This window comes from Nuphar pumila, chromosome 14, assembly GCF_984573655.1.
Source record: "Nuphar pumila chromosome 14, dmNupPumi1.hap1.1, whole genome shotgun sequence".
In the NCBI taxonomy this organism is placed as follows: domain Eukaryota; kingdom Viridiplantae; phylum Streptophyta; class Magnoliopsida; order Nymphaeales; family Nymphaeaceae; genus Nuphar; species Nuphar pumila.
In genome coordinates, this window is record NC_143262.1 from 91,216,218 (window position 1) to 91,242,295 (window position 26,078).

The following is a 26,078-nucleotide window of genomic DNA, read 5'->3' on the forward strand; positions in this document are numbered from 1 at the left end:
AATAGTTTGTAAAACACGATCAGAAAGTGTGGAAGTTATGTAAGCAACTAATGTCTGATCCCGTTGTACCCATATGTCATAAGCAGGATTGGTGGTTCGAAGTTGACTCACCTTCCCATCTTCACCTGTTATTTCTTGCATGATATGTGTAGGTGGGGCGGGTGATCGCCCATCTAGATGCCCATAAAGACCATGACTGTGAATAAAAGGCACAATCTGACGTTTCCAAAGTAAGTAGTTATCATGAGATAACTTGTGGGTCATGAGGTGAGTAAGAAAACTAGGGTTCAACTTGGAATCCATGGATTATATGAAGAATGAGAAGCCAAAACTGTTCTAACAGTGTATTAAAGAGGAGACAATAATGTTGTGTGCTGAAAATAATATCAGCACACACGTTATTCAGAGAAAGAGGAAAACAGCAATGCTGCTGTGTGCTGAAACTGCTACCAGCACACACGTTACATAGAGAAAAAGGAACAACAATGCTGCTGTGTGCTGAAAATGATATCAGCACACACGTTACACAGAGAAAAGGAAGCATCAATGCTGTTGTGTGCTGAAAAAGATATCAGCACACACGTTACACAGAGAATAGTAACGTGCGAACCAGAAAAAGGGAAAGAATCAGAAATATTTTGAGGAGAAAAACAAAAACTCGGCAGACTGAAACAGGATGTTAAGACGTGCGTACCAGAAATATTGAGAATGAGAAGAACCCAAAAAAAAAACTGGAATGACGTGAAAGAGGGTTAAGAAAAAGGAGGAAAGAAGCAAAAACTGATTAAGGAAGAAGGGACAGAAGTAAACCTACGTCCTTTAGCAGCACGTGTTGGTCTTTAGAGGCCTTCTAGATGATTGATTTCCGCGCCTGTGCTTTGATACCATGTCAGAAATATCCACCTGCAAGGGTTAGAGATGAGGTAAAGAGAGAAGAGAGAGAAAAGAGGGGTCGGCGGCAATAGGGTTTCCCTCTTTTACTTATTATTTATAAGTGTTGTACATAGTATGACATTACACAAGAAGTAAAACCAAATTACAAACATGCCACCACCCACGCATCCCAAGATGGATCCTTGGAATGTGGTGCGGGTCGGATCCATGATCCAAAACTAACATATCCAACCTTTTATAAATTCTTGTGTCATATCCACTGTAGTCTGTACCCATGTTATACCTAGTACTTTCACCCATACCTATGTGACATAGATAAATACAATAGTTGAAGAGTTAAACATATGCAAAACCTTAATGCTCCCAATGCTACCTTTGGTAGTTGAAGAAATTCATATAATGTCTTTTACTCTTAACTATTGCCTTTGGCATGACATTAGAAAGACATTTTCTTTGATCAAGCTCAATCAACCATGAATTTTAAAGTTGGAGAAAGTTCCATTGTTTGTCCTGGATATGTGTACAGGTGTGTGTCTGAGTTAATTGAATTCATCTCCTTTTACCTCTAGGACAAAAGCATCAAGAGCACGGAAGAAACTTCAAAAGATTGCTGCTGAAAAAGAGGAAAAAAAGGCTGCAGCTCTGGCTGCAGGACAGGAATGGCAAAGTGATGATTCAGATGATGAACCTCAGGTAAAACAACTTACAGTTGCTAGTCTATATTAGCCTTTTCATTAACTGATAGAATTTTATTTGATGACATTCTGATGGTGCACGTGTTTATAATGTTTGGTGAGAAACCATGAGCAGCAAGCAATAAGACAACCTCCCCTTCCCAACCTCCTCAAGGATGATGAACAATATCAACTACTTTTAGATGTTAGTATTTCTTTTCCTAGCACTTTGATCAAGTTTGAAGATGTTTTGCATTTCTTATAGTTATTTTCAATTTACATGATAATGATGATGATATAGCCCTATTAACTATTTCATAAATTTGTTTGCTATTATGTTGATTCTTAACATGGAGAATTTTGGCATAAAAAGCTCCAGTTTTTTATGCTGAATATGATTGCATAAGTGGGATGGATCAGATAGACCTAGTTTCGAAAAAGAGGGATGATGAGTCTAAATCCCCTGGAGAACACTCATAAGATTTTGGCTGATGGTTACTAAATTTTGTAACCCATAATTTTTATAACCTCAAAGAAAAGAAATAGATTCATGTTAGTTAACACACACTAAATGTTGTAACCCATGATTTTTGCAACCTCAAAGAAAAGAAAGAGATTCATGTTAGTTATAGTACACTAATTTTTGTAACCCATGATTTTTTCAACCTCGAAGAAAAGAAAGAGATTCATGCTATGTCACATGGGTGCGGGTGCGGGTGCGGGTGCGGGGATGCGGCACTTCCAAAAAACTCGGGTGCGGGGGTGCGGCAGGGGAAAAAATGTATATATATATATATATATATATATATATATTTGAAGTTTTAACAGTTTAACATTTAACAATTAACATTGTCATAATATGATTCATCATGCATGCAGTATATCAACCTAAATATCAAATTATCAATCAAATAAGTAAAGCAATTACATAAATCGACCTAAATATCAATCAAATAAGTAAAGTATAAAAGAACTAAATTACATACCAAAGTATGTCCTGATGAAGTAATGGATGTTAATAATTTTCTTCTTCATCATCAAATGCATCATTAGAAGGAATACTGGGCTCAGCTAAATCCATGTTTGTTATGTTGAAATCATGTTCTCCCTCGAAGTCACACTCTTCTGGGTTTACATCCCAAAATTTGGATGCTCCTTGTCTACGTTACAAACCCAATTTGAAAATGATAAATACAATACAAGTATATTTAAATGAAAACTAAGAAATAATCAAATAACTAAGAGAGCAAATTAGTACCTGTATTCATCATTGCTTCGCGAAAGTAATCGAAGATTTGAATGAACATATACTAAATCCTATGCACGCTTGCTGGTGAGTTTGTTTCTCTTCATGTTGTGGATTTGAGAATATGTGCTCCAATTTCTTTCACAACAAGATGAACTAGCAGACTGCGATAACAATCTTAATGCAAGACGTTGGAAAAGAGGTGTTTCTGATCCAAATGTTGACCACCATGTGATAGGATCTATATTATCTTCTCTCGCGAATAATGTTGGTCCATATAATCTCGAAGATGAAAATTTTCCAAACTCTTGTGTGACTTGATGTAGAAGATATGCTTCTGGAAAAAGTCTTGTCATACACATATTTCTATGTCTTGATAGCTCTGGGTCTAAATTTGGAGGGACACGACCAATACCACCGGCCTGTCACTTATTTGCATAATATTTTGGATTAAGAGAATGTGACATGCAATGCAAAGGAGTGTTGCTCTTATCCCATATTTTGACTAAAATCGAATGAATATGATTAAAAAAATCTGAATCATGCAATGCAGGATTTTTTTTTTCATGCTCGAAAACTATAGCTTGTATTTTTTCAATCAGATTATCCCACATTTCATAAACTCTGTGAAGCATGGGCTCATCCTTATCAACTTCTCTTAACATTTCCCAAATAGGTTGCGTAAATTGAAGGAAGTATACCAATCTGTCCCAAAACTCATCATCAAGAATGAATTTCTTAATTTCTTGAGCCTTGATATCATCATCAGCACGATAGAATGTCCAATTTTCATCAGTCACCATGTTAATCAAAGCATTCTTCACTCTTTTAATCCTCTTCATCATCACAATGATGGACGCAAAACGTGTTTCAGCGACCTTCAATAATTTCAAATCAGAATGCCTATTAAATATAGCATTAGCACGATGGTGGTTAACAACAAAATTCCTAATGCTTTTGACATTTCTTTCTAAATCTTCAATCCATGAACATAAAGCATATGCTTGTCAATTTTCTTCTTCTTTGGGGTTGCATATGCTCTTTAGGGCTAGATTTAAGCTATGTGCTACACAGGGAGTCCAAAAAATATGAGGGTACTCACTCTTCAAACTCAACGCTGCACTTTTACAAACTGGAGCGTTGTCTGTAATGATTTGTACCACTTTTTGATCACCCACTTCTTTTATCACTTCTATAAACAATCCTTTCAAATACTCTGCATTTTTATATTCCCCAGATGCATCAACTGCTTTCAAGAATATTGGGCCACTAAGCGAACAAGCAATGAAATTGATTAATGGACGCCTTTGAATATCTGTCCATCCATCAGACACAATAGAAACTCTATTTTGCTCCCATGAATATTTTTTAATCTCTAGCAACCTCTTCACATTTGCCCTCTCTTCTGCAAGAAGTGTGGTTCGTATTTTTTCTGAACTTGGAGGCACATAACCACTCAAATTACAATTTGCCAAGGATGTTACTAAATCCTTCCAATAAGGATTTCTAGCCGCATTAAATGGGAGTGAACCAGAATAAAAATACCTCCCAACTTTTCTATCCAATTCTTTTCTTCCATATGTATTGAATGTTGCTTGTATCGTTTCTCTACTTCTTATATTGACTTTTCTTTTCTTTTTTCAGCATCTTTTTGGTGGCTTGCAAATGGCACATTGACTGGAAAAGAATCAGCTATTTCCTTTCTCTTCTCATATTCTTCTTGTATTGTCTTCGCATTGCCTCATCAACTTTTCTGCAAGCTGAAATGTCATGTTCTAGTATCTTCAACAAATGAGCCTTCACTCTTGTGTAAGACCCAACAAAATCTCTTTCACAGAGCTTGCATCGAAATCTCTTGTTTCCACCACCTCCTTCTCCAGTTTTTGCAAGTTTATCTATATGTACCCATAGTGGCCCCACATCATCAATCCCACTGCAACTATCAGCAAAACTAGCAACAGAACTCACATGTTGGGATGAGGATGACGCAAGTCCTTTCCCTTTATCCGTCATTTTTATCCTGAAAACACACAAAAAAAATACATTAAAATTTTCAAATCAATTATACTCGACCCCCTCCCCCTGTCGAAAACACAGGGAGAAGGGGGGGCTCAGCCCCTCCCCTGCCAACCCAACAAGAGAGCGAGAGCGAGGGGGGCTCGGCCCCTCCCCTGCCAAAAACAGAGGGAGCAGGGGGGGGCTCAACCCCTACCCTGCCGACCCAACAAGAGAGCGAGAGGGGGGGAGCTCGGCCCCTCCCCTGCCAAAAACAGGGAGGGGCTCAACCCCTTCCCTACTGAAAACAGAGGGAGCAAGGGGGGCTCAGCCCCTCCCCTGCCGACCCAAAAAGAGAGCCAGAGGGGGGGGGGGGGGGGCTCGGCCCCTCCCCTGCTGACCCAACAAGAGAGCAAGAGGGTGCAGGGGGGGCTCGGCCCCTCCTCTGCCGACAGAAGAAGAGAGTGAGAGAGGGTACATACCTGCGAAAGGAGAGGAGGACCGAGTGGAGGAGCTGGGGCGTCGATAGGAGAGAGCTCGAGCTCAGGGGGAGAGGAGAGGAGAGATTAGGGCAAAAATTTTTTTGCCCTAATCCTCCTTTTCATCGGGGATTTTTTTTTAACGTCAAAACAGTGGACAAAAATGACCCTGGGTGCGTTGACCGCACCCGGTGCCGCATCGCGTCGCGTCGACGCAGGTGCGGCACCTGTTTTGCCGAGTCCCTGTGACTTAGGATTCATGTTAGTTAACACCCACACATGCTCTCTCTCTCTCTCTCTCCACACATACACACACATAAAATAAAATCCAGGGGAAGGTTCGAAAGGATCAAGTCTAACTAAACTGAGGATGTGTTGACTGGACGCAACAAGGTCTGCATGAGTTACACTTTGTAGAATTTTGGGGAATTCGTTGACTGTCATGAGAAAGAAAAGTTCTGTTTTTTCTCCAATTTGAGCTGAGCCCTTCCTAAGTAGACTGAAAGTGCAAGTGTGCATTCTTGTCCTCCTTAAAAAGAAAAGTTGGATAAGACTTGTATCAGCCATGATCTGACCTGGTTTTACCCCTATCTATTAACTATGGTGACAAGATCAAGCTTTGAGGTTTAAGGCATAAGCCTTGCAGCTCACTTGAAGTATAGTGAATAACATCTCGAGCTGACACCATTTGCAGGAGTATATAATGTGATTCTACTTTGCACAGGGAGTTTCTGGTTATTTTCATTCCTCCTTGCAGTTCATCTTAAGGCATATGTGTTTCTCTCTTGAAGTGACCATTACCTGGACTCTATCATGTGTTTTAACTTTCCCCTGGCATTGTTGGCTTCAGTTTCTCCTAGGTGAAATAAGTTCACTAAAAGCAATGCATAATTGTACATGCCTATTGCATAGCTCTAACCTGAAAGAATTTGGTAACTGCCAGTCAGGTCATGTGGTTTAGGAGATACCATCAGAACCTGAGTGTTATCCATGAATGAAGTAGCTCTTTTTTGTTATCTTTTCTTATTTTTTCTCATTAAATATGTGTTTATTGTTTCTTTCAATGCTAGCACACTTGCATAAAGAGCGTCAGAGTTGTAGTTTATGAGAAAAGAGATAAAACTTCTGCTCTCTCTTTAGTGTATATCTATAGACATTCTTTTTAGAATATTTTGTTCCTACTGCATCATTCTTGTAAATAGGGTATTATACTGTTATCACTTGTTATTTTGTCAAATTTATCCATTGTTTAAGACTGAAGTTCATCTTTCATGTGTTTTTTAGCTTTGCAAGGCATTATCATCCTTGCACCGTTACTGGGAAGAACTAGAGATCATCAACCATTGTCTTAAAGTAGGTGAACACATTTTGCCTGTTGAGAAAAAAGAGGAACTCAGATCACTCGGTGCTCGTAAGTTTCCTGCAATTTCTACGTTTTTAGCATCATTCTTTTTATTGCTGAATTGGGAGATGAATTAGACTAGGTTATTTGTATCATTTTCCCTGTAGCTGTTCGTCTTTAATCTTTTGTAGGGACTAGTTACATTTCTCTCTCATATGGTTGCATTTGATGTGCTGGAAATTTGTATTTTATCTCCTCTTTTGGTCCACAGATGTGGCATATAAAACTAGGGACCCAACCCGTGGGTATGATTATGCTCGATACATGGTTCAGCAACATCCATACAGCATGGCAGCCTGGAATTGCTACTACAAACTTGTTTCCAGGTATTCTATGTGGTCATTGTGATATGCATCTAGTAGGCAATGCTTTATTTCACTTTTTGTTCTTTTGTGATATGAACAGTATTTTCATGAATGTAAGAGCAAGAAATGCTATGACTGGAATATGAAATTCTTGGTTGTTATTAGACATTATATTATGAAACATGAAATCTTTGGTTAGATTGGTTCAGTAATGATCAACTTGGCTAGCTTGTGCATGCATGTGTATGTTCTTATGAGGCTAATGAGCATCATGTATGCTATAATTTGTACTTTGAGGGCCTGTCCAACTTATAGATTTTATTTTTCATGTTCTGTACAGTGATAGTGAACATGCCATTTAGGTAATTAGGTCTATGCTAATGACAATACTGCGAGATCTTGATGTTCAGCATTCAACTGGCATGTTTCTTGTTTTGTCATCTTTGCCCAAGAAAGAACAGACTTCAACACTTGAAATATAATATAGGTTGAATTTTAGGAAATAAAAAGTTTTGGGTTGTTTTACATATTTGGTGTAATTGACCATCTCCTATCTGCAAAATAAATGGGACACCTTGATTTTTTGTTTTTGTGTAACACAGGTTGTAGGAAGTTCAATCCTTAGCATTTGACACATTTACAATGATTATCTGTTATATTTGTTCATCCAGTCCTGTAACACCCTGTTAATTGTGTGTCATATCAAGATTTTGAATCATATCCTGCATGAATTTATGGATTTTTTCCCCGTGAGTTCACCATTTCACTCTATGTATTTATACAACATATGACACCCACAATCCCATTTTTGTTTCTTAAGTTGAGTAATGGCTTCCTGGTTTTCTGGATAAAATATTTTTGTATTGTGAAGGATGGAGAACCGGTTCTCGAAACATGCTAAGTTCTTGTTATTGATGCGTGGAAAGTACAAAGACTGTGTGCCTCCTATGATGATTTGTGGGCATCAGTTTTCGATGAATAGCCAACATCAGGCAGCTGCGAGGGAATACTTGGAAGCTTATAAATTGCAGCCAGACAATCCGTTGATCAATCTCTGCGTTGGTATTATTTTGTAAATTGGATCACCAATCACTTGTTATTGTTAACTAGCTAGAGTTATTTCTTTTTCTTATTTATTCAATATTTAATTTTTTCAGGCACTGCTCTAATCAATTTGGCCCTTGGTTTAAGAGTTCAGAACAAGAACCTGTGTGTAGCACAGGGTTTTGCATTTCTCTACAATTATCAACGTCTTTGTCAAAATAGCCAGGTTTGTCTATTCTGTATCTATATTGACAGGGGATTACAGTGGTATTTTTTAACATCAACTATTTAGCAAAGTCACAATATTATTATGAAATTTTGAAAAAAAAATCTATTTTATTTTCATAGTTTTGAGTATGATTTTATTCTTCTTTATATATATTTTTTTAAAACTTCCTATCTTCTCTTTACATTCCTGCAAAAGAAAATATTACTAAAACCTATTCCTTTTATTTTTGTGTTGTTTTTTAAATTCATAGATTTTTTGGGGATTTATAACAAGGCCTGTAATATCTTAAGATTTTGCAGTGCTAAATTATAGTCAAGAGCAGTATTCTCCTAACAGGTTACAAAATGCATAGTTTACTTTGCAGAAACATGAATTAGATTAGATACTTTTCATGTTCAGATGTGTTTTCAGGTAGATAAAAGATCGACAAAGATGAATGGCTCGGATTGCACTAAAAATTTGTGGTAAAAATTTCATTTGATTCAAAAAATGTGTTTTAGGAAGTAAAAATTGATAAGTACATCTATAGGTTCAGACTAAGAAAAAAAACCTGCAATTATAAAATTTTGAAGTGGTTAGGATGGCGAGGAGGATAAATTGGTTGGGCCTACCAATTCATATATATACAGACTGGTATAAAAACACATGCAAATGCACGGGATATAAGGTGTTTTAAACAAAAAGGTTTTTAGATATAGTAGTTATGCCTCTATTAGTGGCAGTGCAAATGGATCAGATTCAGGTTGAGCTTCTAATACAAATTTTACAGATTATTGGTGTGTGTGTGTGAAGGCCGAAAAGAAAAAAAGAGAAAAGGACAAGCTGTAGGCATGTAGCCTGTAATCCGCACATTCATTCTACCCAACTTTAGTCAGTATGAATGTTACAAATATGCACTTCTCCTTGCTGCAAACAGACTATGACATTTTGAGGGTCCTGTCCTGCTAAAATCCTAGAAATAACCATGACTTTTCTGCTGTATAGCTGTAGCCTTAGAAACCATACACCTGATATTTGTGATCCATCTGAAATTTCATCTTCCCTGCTCCATTGCCAGATTGTTGTAGGATGATGATTGACTGCTCGGTCATCTCCATTTCTACCAAAATCTTCCTACCTTCATTCAGTTTTTTCATACCTGCCTGGTCCACTCAAATGCTGAAATTAGAAACAGTATCTATAAGGTGAGGTTCTTATGTAACAAACTAGTGATCATAGAAAGTTGGCCGCACCAAAGCCCATTTACAGCAACAAATTCAACTTCATGTTAGCATACTCTGAATTCAACTATTGAAAGGCTTAAAACTCCAGCTTCAGACGCAAGCTGTCAAGCACCAAAACCAGTTTGAACAATGATGTGCTTTCGTGGATGTGTGTGTGTGGAATTCTATAGTTCCAAATGATGGTCTATTTAATAAGGGGAATCATATATCAAGGGCTTCACATGAAGCCAGATAAAGCAAGGCTAGTATATTGGCTTCACACCTGCTGCCTAGTATGTACCTCTGGAATGTGCACATGCTTACATGCGTGTGTACACGTGGAAAATGATTTTTTTTTTGCCAACTGAAAAGTTAGTGTACTTTTTCCAAAAATCACCAGGTTATCTCAATCTATTGCCAATAGTTTAGCAAATTACAAAAAGTAAAACAACAGCAAGTGCTATGAGCTACCATCAGTATAGTTGTAGATCTATGTTTCTTTATCATGGCAGAACCAAGACTTGCATTTAGTGTTGCTGATTCAAAGTTATAATGAACTTTGATGTGGAAGATTGGCAAAGATATAAGAATCATTAAGATTCAAATCCATAATCACTTGGCTGGGAAATACAGGTGCATGAGATGGTTACATTAAAAAAGAGGAACTTATAGAAGCATTAAGAATTAATATGAAATATATAAATGTTTAATGATCTTAAGATTTGCTGGCACGCACTCGTCATATATCCATTTTTCTATAGAGGTAAATTACTAAGTCCAACAACCAGAATTTTAGCAGCATTATGAACAACCATTCATCCAATTTTTTCTTGTCCTGAAGCTTTTCCAATGAAGCATGAGAAGTTTAAAGATCAAGGATATCTCTTATGCAGTTATAACAGTTTTCAGTCGTCATCATTATGAGGCTGCTCTTTACTCTAGTTCAGCATGTGCATCTAACTTGTTGGAGCAAGTTCGTAATATAAGTCCAGTATTTGAACATAAGAGTTGATGTTTGTAAGTGTACCGATCAGCTTAAAGAGAAAGATTTACACACATACACATACAGTGTGCAGTTTGTCAGATATGTTGTGCCAGTCTTTAATTAGTTCTTTTGCTAAAATATGTGATATGCGATCTTGGATACCAATGAATTTGGCTTTACCTTCTTGGTTGACAATCTTCTATTGTACTGTCAAAGTTGGGAATATGCAATTAGCACTGTATTACATGAAAGCAGCTCGATATTCCTGTTGGATATTTGGACCCTTTTTACAAATGCTGAAAAAAATTAGATGATAGAAAAATATCTTGGTACTGCAAAACACAATCATTTATTTGAAAATATCGAATAGCCACATGCTGCAGAATTGGTGTTTGGATTGTAAAGTAGTAACTAAAAAGTCCTCTCTGGCTTGTTTCCTTTTTCTCTTTGTTCTTTTTCTCATTAGGCACATGATCTTATAATTGTTGATTTGATATGGTGATGATTAGCTTTTTGATTTTCATAAATAAAGGGGAAACATAAAGAAAGAAAGAAAAAAAGAATCTGAATTTTGTATAGTCAAGGAAATATCCAGCTTCTTAAGAGTTGGGGTTCTTTCTAATCGTTGCATGAGAGTTTATCTGTTACCTTGTAATATTTCTAAAGGGGTTGCTATTTTCAGACGTGCTAAATGCATTGCTATTTTGCAGTTACACAAATTCGTTTTTGTACATTTTACATACTTCTATTTTCAGACATGCTAAATGCATTGCTATATAATGGTTACAAATTCTTTTTTATACATTTTGCAGGAAGCACTGTATAATATAGCCAGGGCATATCACCATGTTGGATTTGTTACTCTAGCAGCTGCTTACTATGAAAAGGTCCTTGTAGCACGTGAGAAAGATTACCCCATTCCTAAGCTTCCGAATGAGGAGATATGCCTTCCTGAAATTGAACGTGAGGGATACTGTAGCCTTCACAAAGAGGCTGCATATAATTTGCACTTGATCTATAAAAGCAGTGGAGCCTTAGATCTTGCTAGGCAGATCTTGAAAGATTATTCCAATCCTTGATTATATGGTATGTATATAATATTGAATTTTTTATAGTAAGAAACACTTGTGCACATTGAGAAAAATAATTTTCTGGTATGCACACACGCACACAAGCTTTTCGTAATTATATTTGAGAGATGGCTTAAGGTATGCAGAACTTAGCAGTGTTTGCCTATTCAGATATTCCCATTGATTAAATGCTGCAAATATTCACTTTAGTCAAAGTACTAAATAAAAATAGTGTTTAGTAGCAAAACAAGCAATATATGTAAAAAATTCCTATTTTCTGTGAATCGCTACAACTGTTTATTGTTAAACAAAAATAACTTTATGTTGGTATTATGGTATAGAGTAGTAAGCTGTGTTTAGAATCACGCTTTGGATACTTGAAAGTTGAAATAGATAATGGATGCTCTCTGTATCTACAAACTTGATAAGGGCCTTAATCTTGGTTGTGAATTTAGAGCCACATGTTAGCCTTGTAAAATAACCATAAAATTTCTAATGAAATTTCCAGTTATGTAATGTTGTTTTCTTTTTGAGGGATAAAGAATTTCTTTTTTAAATCTATTTGAACGATAACTCTGGAATGTGGTTCACCCTCCATTATGAAGATTTTTCATTTAATATATTTTTTTTTCAATTAGTTGTGTTTTAACATTTACATTGAGCTCTTAGTTTCCAAATAATGATGATGGAGATCTATGGACTCATTTATTGCGAATATTTGCTCTGACTTTGTTTCACTAAATTTGAAATTATTATTATAAAACCTCTGGAAGCTAACTCAAGAAGTAGGAAGAGTTTTAAGACTTTTCAGGCTTGGTCAAATGTCAGTGCCAATGTAGTGGAACCAATGACCAAGAAATATTAGACATCAGCTATATTGTTGCTGTCTATGTAATATTTTCCTCCAAAAGAATAATTACTTTTATGTTTCATGTATTTATTTTATACAACAGAAGGAAATCACCTGCTTATTTGTTATCCAAAATCTGCAAAAGAGATTACCTGCTTCACTGATGCTTGTATTGGAATTCGAAATGTCTTCCCTGTTAATCCTAAGGATGTTTGATACTATAGGTACTGGAGACTCTGGATTCATGTATAGGTTAATAAATGTGGAAACTTATCTGAAGTGCATCAGAATCGAGGCAGAGAGAGAGAGAGAGAGGTCGGCTGAGAGAAGAGAGAACTCCTTAATTCTATTAGGGCTAATCTCCTCATTAAATAGAGAGACGCCACTATATAAAAAATTACTTACACGTCCCTCTTTATTTATTAAATATCAAATAACTTACCTTTTAGAAAACTTACCCTTAAAACCTCAATAGGACAGTTAATCTCAACACTCTCCCTCAAGCTGGAGCATAGATATCAAGCATGCTCAACTTGTCACAACATTTTGAGAAATTTGGTCTAGCAAGAGGCTTTGTAAACATATCTGCAACTTGGTCCTCCGACTTTAGATATTTGGTAGCAATATGACTAGCTTGAACCATATCTCTTACGTAGTGGCAATCAACCTCAATATGTTTTGTCCTCTCATGAAAGACTGAATTGTTCGCTATATATGTGGTTGCCTTGTTATCACACATCATTGTCATAGGAGATGAAACCTTCACCTGAAGATCATTTAGTACAGTTCGAACCCACATTAATTCAATAGTTGTTTGAGCCATAGCCCTATATTCTGATTCTGCACTTGACCTAGCAACCACATTTTGCTTCTTACTTCTCCATGAAATTAGGTTATTTTCCATAAACACACAGAATCTTGTGGTAGATTTTCTATCCACTACAGATCCTGCATAGTCGGCATTAGAGTAAGCCACTATTTCTAGGGTTCCACCTTTCTTGCATAATAACCATTTTCCAGGAGAAGATTTTAAGTACCTGAGAATCATTATTGTTGCATTCCAGTGTACCTCAGTTGGTTTGTCCATAAATTGGCTAACCTTGCTTACTGCTAAAGCAATATCAGTTCTGGTCACAGTCACATATAGTAGCTTTCCTACCAGTGAGCGATAGCTTTTGATATCAACAGGTTTCGACCCTTCTTCAAACAACTAAACTTTATGGTCCATGGGAATATTTGTTGGTTTAACTCCCAACATTCCAGTCTCTTTTAATAAGTCGAGAACATACATCCGTTGAGACAAAACCATTCCTTCACTGCTCTTGGCAACTTCTATACCCAGAAAATATCTAAGTGAGCCAAGGTCTTTTGTAACAAAATGTTTTTGAAGATTAGCCTTTGTAGCTTCAATGTCTTTCATATCATTTCCTGTAAGAATGATGTCATCCACATATACCACCATAACAACTATACCTGAGTTAGTTTTCTTAATAAATAATGTATGGTCTGCCGTCGACCTATTAAAGTCAAACCTTGACATCACTTCAAACAACTTTTGAAACCATGCACGTGGACTTTGTTTCAAACCATATATCGCCTTTCTTAATCTACACACCTTCTGACACTCCCCCTCAACCTCGAAACCAGGAGGTTGTTGCATGTATACTGTCTCAGACAAATCCCTATATAGAAATGCATTTTTCACATCTAATTGACACAAACTCCATCCATGGTGAACAACTACGGAGAGAACAAGACGAATGGTACCCATCCGTGCAACATGAGAAAAAGTTTCAAAGAAATCAATACCATAAGTCTGAGTATACCCTTTTGCTACTAATATGGCCTTGTACCTTTCAATAGAACCATCTGATCTGTACTTTATTGTATATACCCATTTGAATCCAACAATGTCAGCATCCACTGGGGAATCAACTAGATCCCATGTATGTTGAGACAATAAGGCATCCATTTCTTCTTGCATAGCCTGCTTCCACTTGTTATCGAGCTCTGCTTGTTGATAGTTCAAAGGAATAGTTTCAGCCGATAAGGCTGAAATAAATGCTTTCATCTGATTTCCAATTTGGGCATCAGACACAAAATGAGATATGAGATATAAGGTACATTGTCGGGTCCCCTTCCGGAGAGCGATTGGCCTGTTATCATCATCATGAAGGTCACTGTTGTCAGTAGTACTTACCTCAGGAGAAGAAGAAGATGAAGGCCCTGGAGGAGATGGAGTTCTACGTACATATACCAATGAAGGATTATGAAACCGTGAGGAAGATAAAGTTTGGTTAAGTAATGAGGGCACAAATTCCAAAGGAAAAGGAGGTACAGGAAGTGGGAAAAAATCAGCTGGATCAACTTGCATCTGAGTACCGGTACTAGAGTAATATGAAATGGATTCCAAGAAAGATATATCCACACTGACATACTCTCGCCGAGAAATTGGATCATAACATCGATACCCCTTTTGATTTTTAGGATAACCTATAAACATGCATTTTGTAGCTTGAGCAACTAATTTATCACGGTCAGGTCCAAGTTTGTGCACAAAAAAAACGCACCCAAATATTTTAGGTGAGAACGAGAAGAGTGTGGCATTAGGATTTAGGATATGTAGCGGAATTTGATCTCTCACGGAAGATGAAGGCATGTGGTTGATCAGATAACAAGCAGTGATAATCGCATCACCCCAATATATCGCAGGAACATTGGATTGAATCATAAGGGTACGTGCGACATCAAGGAGGTGTCTGTGCTTGCGCTCAGCCACACCATTTTGTTGAGAGGAATATGCACAAGTAGTTTGGAGTTGAATACCATGGTCTTGATAAAATTGCAACAAGGCTTTGGTTTTGAACTCAAGAGCATTATCAGTGCGAACAATCTTGACAACAGATTCAAACTGAGTTTTTATTTCAAGAATTAAGGATTTGATAATACTTGGAACTTCAGATCTTTCTTTTATTAAAAACACCCACGACAACTTAGAAAAATCATCAACAATAACAAGATAATATCGACACTGAGTCCTGGTAGGAATCTTAGTAGGACCCCATACATCTGCATGAAGAAGTTCAAAAACTTTATGACTGGACTGACTCTGACTAGAAGGGAATGAACTCTGATGATGCTTGCCCAACTGACATGCTTCGCACTGAAATGATGTAGTAGACAAAATTTGAGGGAAGACATAACGAAGCTTTGACAATGAAGGATGTCCAAGACGACGATGCCACTGAACAAGACTGGATGAGTGTTCTACTGTAGCATAAACATTGCCCACTGGATGATGTAGGTAGTAGACTCCATTTTCTTCATAGCCTCCACCAATCTTCTTCCCCGTCAGCAAATCCTGAAAATGACAACCCATCGGGTCAAATATTACTCTACAGTTTAGTTCTTTTGTAAGAAAACTAACAAAGAGTAAACTTTGAGGGAATAAATTTTTCAACTACAAGGAAGAGGATATAGAAATATTTCCCTGACCAACAACTGGTGAGGAACTCCCATCTGCTAATGAGACTCCTCGATGAGCAGTAATATCCTTTAGATCTGAAAAAAAAAGTGAATTCCCACACAGATGTCTGGATGCACCAAAGTCAATAATCCACTTACTATCATTCAAATGAAGATGATCCCCCGCTAAGTAGGCCACAACAGCTACAGGAGAAGAGGAGCTTGAAGGACGACGAGCTATCAGCTCATCATATTCTGCTCGACTAAGGGTGATACTGTCACTTGCAGAAGTGTTATCATTTGCATTTGCTACCTCTAGTGTAGTAGCATTCGCTTTTGGAACATTAGGCCTTGATGTAGAAGAGGTTGGCCATCCATGCTTATCCCAGCAACGGTCTTCTAAATGTCCAGAGTTTCCACAGAAAGTACATTGAAGTTTGCCTCTGCCTCCCATACCTCTTCCACGACCTCGTCCTCTAATAGTCTGAAAATTTCCACGTCCATAACTGGATGGGACAACTAGAGCAGATGACTGAGACATAGGTTGAGCTTGTGGAAGAGAAATCACAAGTCTACTCAGACGGTTGTATACATCAGCAAGAGTAGGTACATCGGATTCAGTCAACATTTGGACTTTTGCAACAGAGAATTCTGAAGATAAACCTGTGAGAAACCGAGCAACCATAGTTTGTTCTTGATGATCCTTGTGCTGCGGACAACAAAAAGGCTTGTGGGCATTGAGTCTTTCAAATGCTGCTTTGACAGAGGCATAATACTGAGCCAAGGTCTGATGTCCTTGCTGCAAATTATATATCTCCTGTTTGACTTGCAGGATACGACTCACATTAGTCTCTTGAGAATACGTATCTCGAAGGTTGTCCCACATCTGTTTGGTTGTATTATAGTAAATTAGACCATCTGCAATATGAGGTTCGACACTATTCATGATCCATGACATAACGATGTCATTATCTTTGTCCCAAGTAATATATTTTCCCACATTTTCATTTGGTTCAGTTTCTAACAGAATATGTTTTCTACGATGTCCAGATACCGACATCATAAAAGTTCTGGACCACCTGGCATAGTTAGTTTCATTCAATCTCACAGAAGAACCATATGAGAAGGGATTTGCAAATGCCTTATACTTCCCAATCGCATCATTTTTGGAATCAAGTTTCGAAGCTTCACCCATACTGAGTAGTATTAACAAGATAAGAGATATATTTGATGCTAATACAGCTGCAAAAAAAATAAAAGGTTCACTTTCTTAATCACTCAGATTTTGACTCTGGGATGTTCATCAAGCACACGGTAGTTGACACAGGAACAACGTGTTTGTTGATCACGCGTCAGCCAAATCCACGACAACATAATAGTGTTTCACCATATCAGAAATCAGTTCACGCCAGCAGAGCAAGAAAAATAGTGTGTTTCACGATCATACGACAACCTAATTCACGGCTTCATTAGGTTATTCAACTCACATCAGAAGCAATAAAAATTAGATCAGGAATGTAGTTCTGAGAAAACCAGAACATCGAACACGACCTCCAAGGACAAGATTACTTTGTTCAACTGCATACGACACATACGTCCCACGACTGCTAAAAAAAAAACTCTCACGATCTGATATGAGCAACTGCACATGACACATAAATCACACCAGCTCCCACGAAGCATGATTTACGGTAAGTCAACAAAAGAAAATTTAATTTTCCCGACATCCAGATCCTTGGTCTGATAGAAAACACCCAACTCTGCCGCAACCAGATTCAGTTGACACGCTGTCACCGTGACCCAACTCTGCCGCAACCAGATTCAGTTGACACCACCATCACCATGACATTTAGATCTGGTTACAGATCTGTGTCATGACACGGATCTGTAATCAGATCTATGCAATTAGAAGAAGAACAAGAAATACGCACCTGTTTATTTTATATAATTTTTTTTCTAGCCTTTTTGGTGTAGGTCGATCACGTGCTCACGCTCCCGAGATCCACCGCTCTGATACCATGTGGAAACTTATCTGAGGTGCACCAGAGAGAGAGAGGGAGAGAGAGAGAGAGAGAGAAAAGTCGGCTGAGAGAAGAGAGAACTCGTTAATTCTATTAGGGCTAATCTCCTCATTAAATAGAGCGACACCACTATATAAAAAATTACTTACACGTCCCTCTTTATTTATAAAATATCAAATAACTTACCTTTTAGAAAACTTAGGCTTAAAACCTCAATAGGACAGTTAATCTCAACAATAAATAAAACATGTATTGTTGTGAACACAAATGTAGTTGCATTTTCAGTGGATGCATAATCAATGCCATATTCTCATCTATACTTGGGGGTTTACCGGTTCATAGATGACATGGATGCACAGTGGGAGGGAGTGATCATATTAATATTTCAATAGACACTCTAACATGGTTGCACCACAGAGTTACTGGAAGACACTGTCAGTCATTTTTTCCCCCTTTCGATGCTATTACAAGAATATTGTGTGCTTCAATAAAAACCTTATTTGTCCCATGATCTCATGATCTTCCTATCAGAAGGTGAAGTTTCAGGAAGGTATGTGGCTAAGAATGGTTAATGTATGAGACATGGGCCGTGAATCACAGTAATAGACTGATCTATCTGGTAACGCATTTGGTGTTTCCTATGTGTTCATGATTACTGATTTGATACTTCATATGAACATGTATCATTTTAGTGCATCGCCATCTTTAACAATATATTGGGGTGTTGGTGGTTGAAGGAATCTTGGATATATGCCTCTATCATGCTTGTGCTGTGAAAAAACAATCTTTCGTTTTTCTTTCTTTTGATAGATATTAATGAGAAATATATCTTCTTCATTTTCCCCTATGTCACATGGGTGCGGGTGCGGGTGCGGGTGCGACACGGGTGCGGCGCAATTCCAAAAAATTTGGACACGGGGACTCGGCTATATATATATATATATATATATATATTAAAAAATATATATTATAAATATATATATTTTAAATATTATAATTATATATATAACAATAAATTAACACATAAAGATTGTAAATTTTAAAGCAAAAAAAAACAATTCTTAACAACACAAACTTACCAAAATATAACACATAAAGAAGCTTGTGAGTGTGATAAACAACAAAACTTATCATAAATCTGCCTCATCGTCTGAATTAGAAGGAAGAACAGGATCGAGGTAGTCCATGTTGAGAGTATGTAAATTATGTTCTCCCTCCAAGTCAAAATCTTCTGGATTTACATCCCAATTCTTGGATGGTCCACAACTGCATCAAAAAATCACTATATTAGTATCTAACTTAAAACTTTGAATACAAATATGAAATATTTAAATACAAACTTTGAATACAAAGAAAAAAAAGTACCTATACTCTTCTTTGGTGCGGCGAGAAATTAATCGTAGATTTGAGTGAACATATACCAAATCCTCTGCTCTTTTACTAGTGAGTTTGTTTCTTTTAATGTTGTGAATTTGCCCTAATTCCTTGACCACGAATATGCAAAAGATGTGCTTTCACACGCGTATAAGAACCTGTGAAAACAGTCTTACATAGATTACAATGAAACTGCACATTCCCACCACCACCACTACTAGCTTTTATCCCTTTTGTCACAAGCCTCCAAAGTGGTTGAGAAACATCTAATTCAGGGTTAGAACTTGAACCAAATGTATTGACACTACCGCTAGAACTCGCCATTATATCTGAAAAGTGAAAACTGAAAAGAAAATAATTAAATAAGTAAATAAAATAAAGTTAATAAAACAGGGAATATTGGAGGGGCCGAGCCCCTCTTCTGCGAGCAGAGGGTGCAGGGAGGGGGGCCGAGCCCCTCCTCTGCGAGCAGAGGGTGCAGGGAGGGGCCGAGCCCCTCCCCTGCGAGCAGAGGGTGCAGGGAGGGGGGCCGAGCCCCTCTTCTGCGTGCAAAGGGTGCAGGGAGGGGGGCCGAGCCCCTCCTCTGCGAGCAGATGGTGCAGGGAGGGGCCGAGCCCCTCCCCTGCGAGCAGAGGGTGCAGGGAGGGGCCAAGCCCCTCCCCTGCGAGCAGAGGGTGCAGGGAGGGGCCGAGCCCCTCCCCTGCGAGCAGAGGGTGCAGGAAGGGGGGCCGAGCCCCTCCCCTGCGAGCAGATGGTGCAGGGAGGGGGGCCGAGCCCCTCCTCTGCGAGCAGATGGTGCAGGGAGGGGCCGAGCCCCTCCCCTGCGAGCAGAGGGTGCAGGGAGGGGCCGAGCCCCTCCCCTGCGAGCAGAGGGTGCAGGGAGGGGGGCCGAGCCCCTCCCCTGCGAACCGAGGGTGCAGGGAGGGGGGCCGAGCCCCTCCCCTGCGAGCAGAGGGTGCAGGGAGGGGCCGAGCCCCTCCCCTGCGTGCAAAGGGTGCAGGGAGGGGGGCTGAGCCCCTCTTCTGCGTGCAAAGGGTGCAGGGAGGGGGGCCGAGCCCCTCCTCTGCGAGCAGAGGGTGCAGGGAGGGGCCGAGCCCCTCCCCTGCGAGCAGAGGGTGCAGGGAGGGGCCGAGCCCCTCCCCTGCGAGCAGAGGGTGCAGGAAGGGGGGCCGAGCCCCTCCTCTGCGAGCAGAGGGTGCAGGGAGGGAGGCTACGAGCAGGGTCGACATACCTGACGGAGGGGGAACCGGTGGCTGCCTGTCGCCGGAGTTCGGATCGCCGGCGTGGTTGCAGGAGAAAGCTGCAGGGGCTGAGGGGGAGAGGCAAAATCGAGAGGGTAAGCCCCTCTCCCTGTCGATAAACCCCTTTTAGGGTTCGGCTGCCAAAAAAAATTGGATCTGGGTCGGGTTTGGACCCAACCCGACCCGGATCCAAAACAAAATTTAAAACTCGAACTGGACAATTTTGGACTCGGTCAAAGTTGACCGAGTCCAAAATGTGGTCGGACTCGGCCCGGACTCGTTGACCGAGTCCGACTCGGAGTTGACCGAGTCCGACTCGGAGTTGACCGAGTCCGGGCCGAGTCCAAAGCCGCACCCGAGTCCGCACCCGAGTCCGTGCGTGTCGACGCGGGTGCGGCAACCCTTTAGCCGAGTCCGTGTGACATAGATTTTCCCCTTGTATATGAAGATAATGCTGCCGATATAAAGTAGTAACATCATCTTGAGCTGCCCCTTGGTGAGCAGATAGTAACCAACTGTCCCTGATATGAAATCACGATCCTGAATTGTGCTCGTTAGATTATTGAGATTGTTTATTAAGCCTTTAAGCTAAATCAGATTAAGGTTAAGAAAGAATCGCTTTTATGGAAGTCATGCATTACACATCCTGATGGTTATTCCTCTTATGTTTTTTATTTGTAGTCGTTTAAAGTCTGGAATCTTTAACCTTCATTTGTCAAAGACTCTGCATGCATGCATGCATGCATGCATACCTGCATACATACATACATACATACATACATACATACATACATACATACATACATACATACATACATACATACATACATACATACATACATACATACATACATACATGTGTGTGTGTATACAAACACTTACAAACAAGAAGAATATATGTTGGGGAGAGGGGCAATGGAGGATCAGCTTATCTTGCTCAGTAGTCTGGCCATATCCTGTTTACAAATATATGAAATATGTCTGAGGATGGATAAAATTAACCTAAGCCTAAAGAGCTTGGATCTGACTGGAGACCTGCAAGAGGTCCAGCTCCTCAAAGAGCATAACAGAATCAGTTATGCATCATTATCCGTTGTTTGAGACTTGATGAATCAATACAGTTCGTGATGTGCACTACCTTTGTTTATTTGCAAATCAAATACGTGATTTTAGATTTTGCCCGAAATGCTAAAGATGCTTCCTAAATCTGAACTGCTAACATTGATACAGAGCAGAGGTTTGCTCAATTTCAAATGTAAGAGAATGGCCTAACCAGCCAAAGAGCAATCAACAGCATTCGTCTGCAGTTACTTAAAACTTTAAATGGGGGTTGATTGCAACCATGTCGAACATGCATTGGCCTGTGATTTAAGGAAAAAGAATTCTTCCTATAAAGTATGTGCTTATGAACTTAATTTTGGGCACAATTGATTAATCCTGTAACTTATTTTGAAGGTTTTACTATTGTTTTGGTCTGGAAATTTTGAGTGCGCAGCTTTCCTTTGGGATGTATGTATTTCTCTGGATATAGTGTGGAAATTCTACGCCCGTCTTCCTACTTAGGTTTGTCTTTTGTTGCTAGGTGTCATGTATTTTTTTTACTTTTGTATGGAGCCATTCAGCCACATAGAGATGAATAATATGAGAAGGGCACTGAGATACAGTCAACCATCGTTTTCAAGATTGCTGCTGCTCCATCTTTAGGTGTTGCATAAGACTGTAGTTTGGAGTGGCAAGTTTTTTTTTTTTTTTTGGATAGTCCAAGGGACAACCGCCCCCCCCCCCCCCCCCCCCAACACACACACTCACCGACCTCACATTTGCTGGCCTCCTGTTGGTAAAACCCTTGAGGTCCTTCCTACCCACCGGACAGTACACCCAGCTTCGACCTTGTGTCTAGGGACACCACCTGTGGGTTTCTAACTTGTGATGTCCTGTCAACTTGATGACATTCACAAATCTCCCCATGAAGATGGTGACTCCTTTAATTGTGGTCTCTTTTGTTGCATAAAGTTATATTAATTTTTTTTTCCGTTTTTTTATCTCTACCAGTTTTTGTAATGGAGGCATTCTGTGATTTCCTGGTGGTGTCGCTTTGTGATCTGGAAAGAAAAGGTTTTCTGATGTGTTATTATAGTCTTATGTCATCTAGTGACACAATCCAATTTGTTAGTCATGTGTTTCTCTCTCTCTCTGCCATGCAGCTGCCTTCATCATGGTTATAATTATTAAGATAATAAAGCCACAAAATAAGGAAGATAAAGTGAAAGAAAATGACCTATTTTCTTAAGCAGAGGATGTCATTGGGGCAAGGAAAATGTTCGGATTCAACACTGGAATAAATTTAAAATTCATTACAGAACTGGGGCTCGCTCTCCTGCAATGACAGTGAGGAGGTTGTTTCCAAAAGGATCGCTTAGGTGAGCTGCTAGGTTCTCCACCGGGCCTTGGCCAGTGACATAGGCCTGGATGAAGAAACCTAGCATGGCAAACATGGCTAGCCTTCCATTCTTGATCTCCTTCACCTTCAACAGTGCTGCCTGGTCTGGGTCGTTGGCTAAGCCAAGTGGGTCAAATGGACCACCTGGGTGAAGCTTGTCCTCCAGATTCTACAAGCAAACCAACAAGTCAATGACCATTTTACCGGTCATTATATTGCTTCCTTAGTGATATATGAAAGAAGGCTGAAAAAAAAATGCAGTATTGAGTGGAAAAAGGAGAGAATTGGATACGGACCAACCCGTTGATAATCCTGTAATATTCAGCGCCTCCAACGAGGACAATTTCAGCGATGACTGCAACTACAAGGTTGATGGGGATGTTTTTACCGAAGTAACTGAGGGTGTTCCCATCCAAGAGGAGAGCTCCAGTCTGCAAAAGTTTTACCAATGTATGGTTAATCATGTCTATGGAGGTCCAGTCTAGATTTGAGCTGAGCTCTCTCTGTAATAACTCAAATAAACCACAAAAGAGGTCCATTTTATACTCTGACCGGGTTGATCATGTCAAATCAATCATTTTGGACCCAGACCCGGATAGAGGCCACTACATATGATTCAGACCCATCTCTAACCTATCATTTTCCATTTTCTCTGAGTGAGCCCTTTTGGACACGTTCACGGGATTTTCTGCTGTCAAGGTCCATCCTGGATCTTGTTCAAGAGAACCAGAAGAAATGCACCTGGGTGATCGGTGGAACTGGAAACATGTCCAAAGAACTAGAGATCCTTTTCTTGTCATTCACGTTGTATAAAAAAATGAGAGCCTAACACGTACATGTTAGCTTTTTGTGGAGTGCAGGTTCCCTGCACTTTACAGGACTAAACCCTCAATTCCATGTAATGGGGATTCCAATTCCACAAACCGAACACTGGATTATCAGGTACAGTGAGTTCCTAAAGTTTCCAACCCCTCTACAATAGGAACTCTAAAAACCCTTGAGAAAGATACACGTCCAATTTTGGAAAATTTAATGGGGTCTGAAACCATTCTACACTTTTCTCTGTCTGAATGTGTGAAAATTAGATTTGAGATTATGCATTGAGATCCTAGGGGTAATTATTATTATTATTACTTGTATTTTGAGCTCTAATTTTAACATCATTTTGCAATCTAAGCTGCCCTGTTTCAAGCCAAAGCCCTTGGCTATAAGAATCAAGAAACAGGTTGAGGTGCTGACTTGAATATATGCTTGAATTGCGTAGGTCTAACAAGTCTATCCAAGTAGGCGGTCGACTATATGGCCAATTTTCGTTTGTGGACTCCTATTAATGACTTGGTCCCGGCTGAGTTTAGGTCCTCAATAAAGGGCACACACACACACACACACACACACACACACACACATAGAGCTGGAGCAAACCTTGAACCACACAGCCTCGGGACCACAATAAGCACCGAATTTGTTGAAGGCCTCCGGGATGATGAACCCAGCAGCACCAAGCATAGCCCACCGTGCGTGGATGAGCTCGTAAGCCTGGTACCTGTTGCATTCATCCCCACAAGTTTCCATTATATTATGTAACAAAAAAAAAACTATGGAGGTTGTTGGTTGCATTTCCATCTTTTTCCTTACTGCCACATTCTACACCATTAGCATGTTTGGTTGGGGGAGGGGGAAATCAAAATCCAATTCGGCGAACTTAAGGTCTCTTGATTCCACCGAAAAAAAAGGGGAAAAGGACATCTTTTTCTTACGGTACAAGGATTTTCATCCTCAGATCCAATGGATGGACTCCATTTTCAACAACCAAACAGAAATCATATTTCATGGAATTGGCTTTTAAAATGTTGTCAGTATGGGAATCGGACCTGTATTGTTTGGCCAACGATTCAGGTGTATCGGCCAATACCGATACTCAAGTGTATCATTCTGAATCAGCGAAAAAAAAACTAAAAAATATTATGTGTCAATCAGAACGTGACACATGTTAAAACCATTAAAATAACATTACAAAATTAATTTTAAGCTATTTTTTTACATTTGTTAAAAATAGCTGTTTGAGGTCAGTATCGTATCTATTTTCTGGCGATAAGATATGTATTGGCCGATAGGCACCGAACAACATTGTTTTAAACTACCGAAAACAAATAATCGTTAAGTTCATATCCATGACATTTGCACCCATAAATTAAAAGAATTATATATATATATATATATGTGTGTGTGTGTGAAAGGAAGGAAGAGAAAAGTTAAAGAGGAAAACCTACTTGGCAAAGGCTTCCGGCTTCTTGCTCAACCCAAACGGATCATAACCGTAGCTACAACATAAACAAATTAATAAGACTTCATTTGATTTCCAGGAAAAATGAAAAGTCCAAGGAATCTTACTCTCCGGGAACCTCTCCAGTGAGGTACTCGGGCACGTCCGAGCGGTCCAAGAGGCCCTCAGGCAAGAAAATCCTCCTATCAGGACCTGAAAACAAAAACAGATCACCAAGCGCTCACAGGAGAAGAAGGTGATCAGTTGAACGGACTCAAGGCAGGCTGCTGCTGAAGGCAAGGTTTCTGAGGATGACCGCTTACCATACCACTTGGCGAGCTCGTCGTTTATCGGAGAGACAGCCGCCTTCGACTTCGCCTGGGCAGGCGCCGCCTTCTTCTTGGAGAAGAGTGAGACGACCTTGAAGGTGAAGGAGGAGGAAGAGGTCATCGGAGATGGCCGGGACGCTGAGAAGTTAAGGGGGTTTCCGAGCATCTCCGACATCGCGGAGGCGGTTGCTGCTGTGAGGGAAGCCATGGACGTCCGCCCGGAGTAGTCTCTTTGGAAGACGAAGCAGGGGTGGAGCGGAGCGTGGCCGGGGGAACCTTAAAGACGGAACCCATGGTCGAAACTCGAGAGGATGACAAGTCGGATTGGGGTTGGAGGATTCCCATTGGATGACCTGCTGGATGCTGTAATCTGTTGGAGGGCTGTGATAGGTCCCCAATTGATGACGTGGCAGATCATATGATGACGTGGATTATCCTTTGCCTCTTGGTTCAATTCCCCTTGGATAAAAGGGGCCCACCATTGCTGTTTATTATTACTATTATTGTTGTTGTTTTAAGTCTTTTGATTTTTTTTTATAGGATGAATTTTATATACCAATGAACATGTTT

The 26,078-nt window shown here is 39.6% G+C and overlaps 2 protein-coding genes across 8 annotated transcripts in view; one reads left to right on the plus strand and one right to left on the minus strand.

Moving 5' to 3' along the window:
- The window catches only part of LOC149817408 (tetratricopeptide repeat (TPR)-containing protein), a 72,231-nt gene that overhangs the window by 45,603 nt on the left and 550 nt on the right, over positions 1 to 26,078 (plus strand). For 4 of the 7 annotated variants that reach the window (XM_089987317.1, XM_089987316.1, XM_089987315.1 and 1 more), the window contains 7 exons: positions 1,464 to 1,587; positions 1,705 to 1,773; positions 6,573 to 6,699; positions 6,902 to 7,016; positions 7,867 to 8,057; positions 8,153 to 8,265; positions 11,268 to 11,667. In XM_089987317.1, the coding sequence (XP_089843443.1) occupies positions 1,464 to 1,587; positions 1,705 to 1,773; positions 6,573 to 6,699; positions 6,902 to 7,016; positions 7,867 to 8,057; positions 8,153 to 8,265; positions 11,268 to 11,534 (1,006 nt within the window). In that variant the 3' untranslated portion in view covers positions 11,535 to 11,667. Of the gene's footprint in view, positions 1 to 1,463; positions 1,588 to 1,704; positions 1,774 to 6,572; positions 6,700 to 6,901; positions 7,017 to 7,866; positions 8,058 to 8,152; positions 8,266 to 11,267; positions 11,668 to 21,706; positions 21,936 to 26,078 lie in introns of those variants that run through there. The other 3 variants (XM_089987313.1, XM_089987314.1, XM_089987312.1) reach the window with 3 other exon arrangements.
- Positions 22,741 to 25,798, minus strand: LOC149817409 (chlorophyll a-b binding protein CP26, chloroplastic-like). Its single transcript, XM_089987639.1, has 6 exons — positions 25,503 to 25,798; positions 25,308 to 25,392; positions 25,187 to 25,237; positions 24,339 to 24,459; positions 23,213 to 23,347; positions 22,741 to 23,085 (listed from the first exon to the last, which is right to left on the minus strand). The coding sequence occupies exons 1-6, from the start codon at positions 25,714 to 25,716 to the stop codon at positions 22,831 to 22,833; spliced, it is 861 nt and encodes a 286-aa protein (XP_089843765.1). The 5' UTR covers positions 25,717 to 25,798; the 3' UTR covers positions 22,741 to 22,830.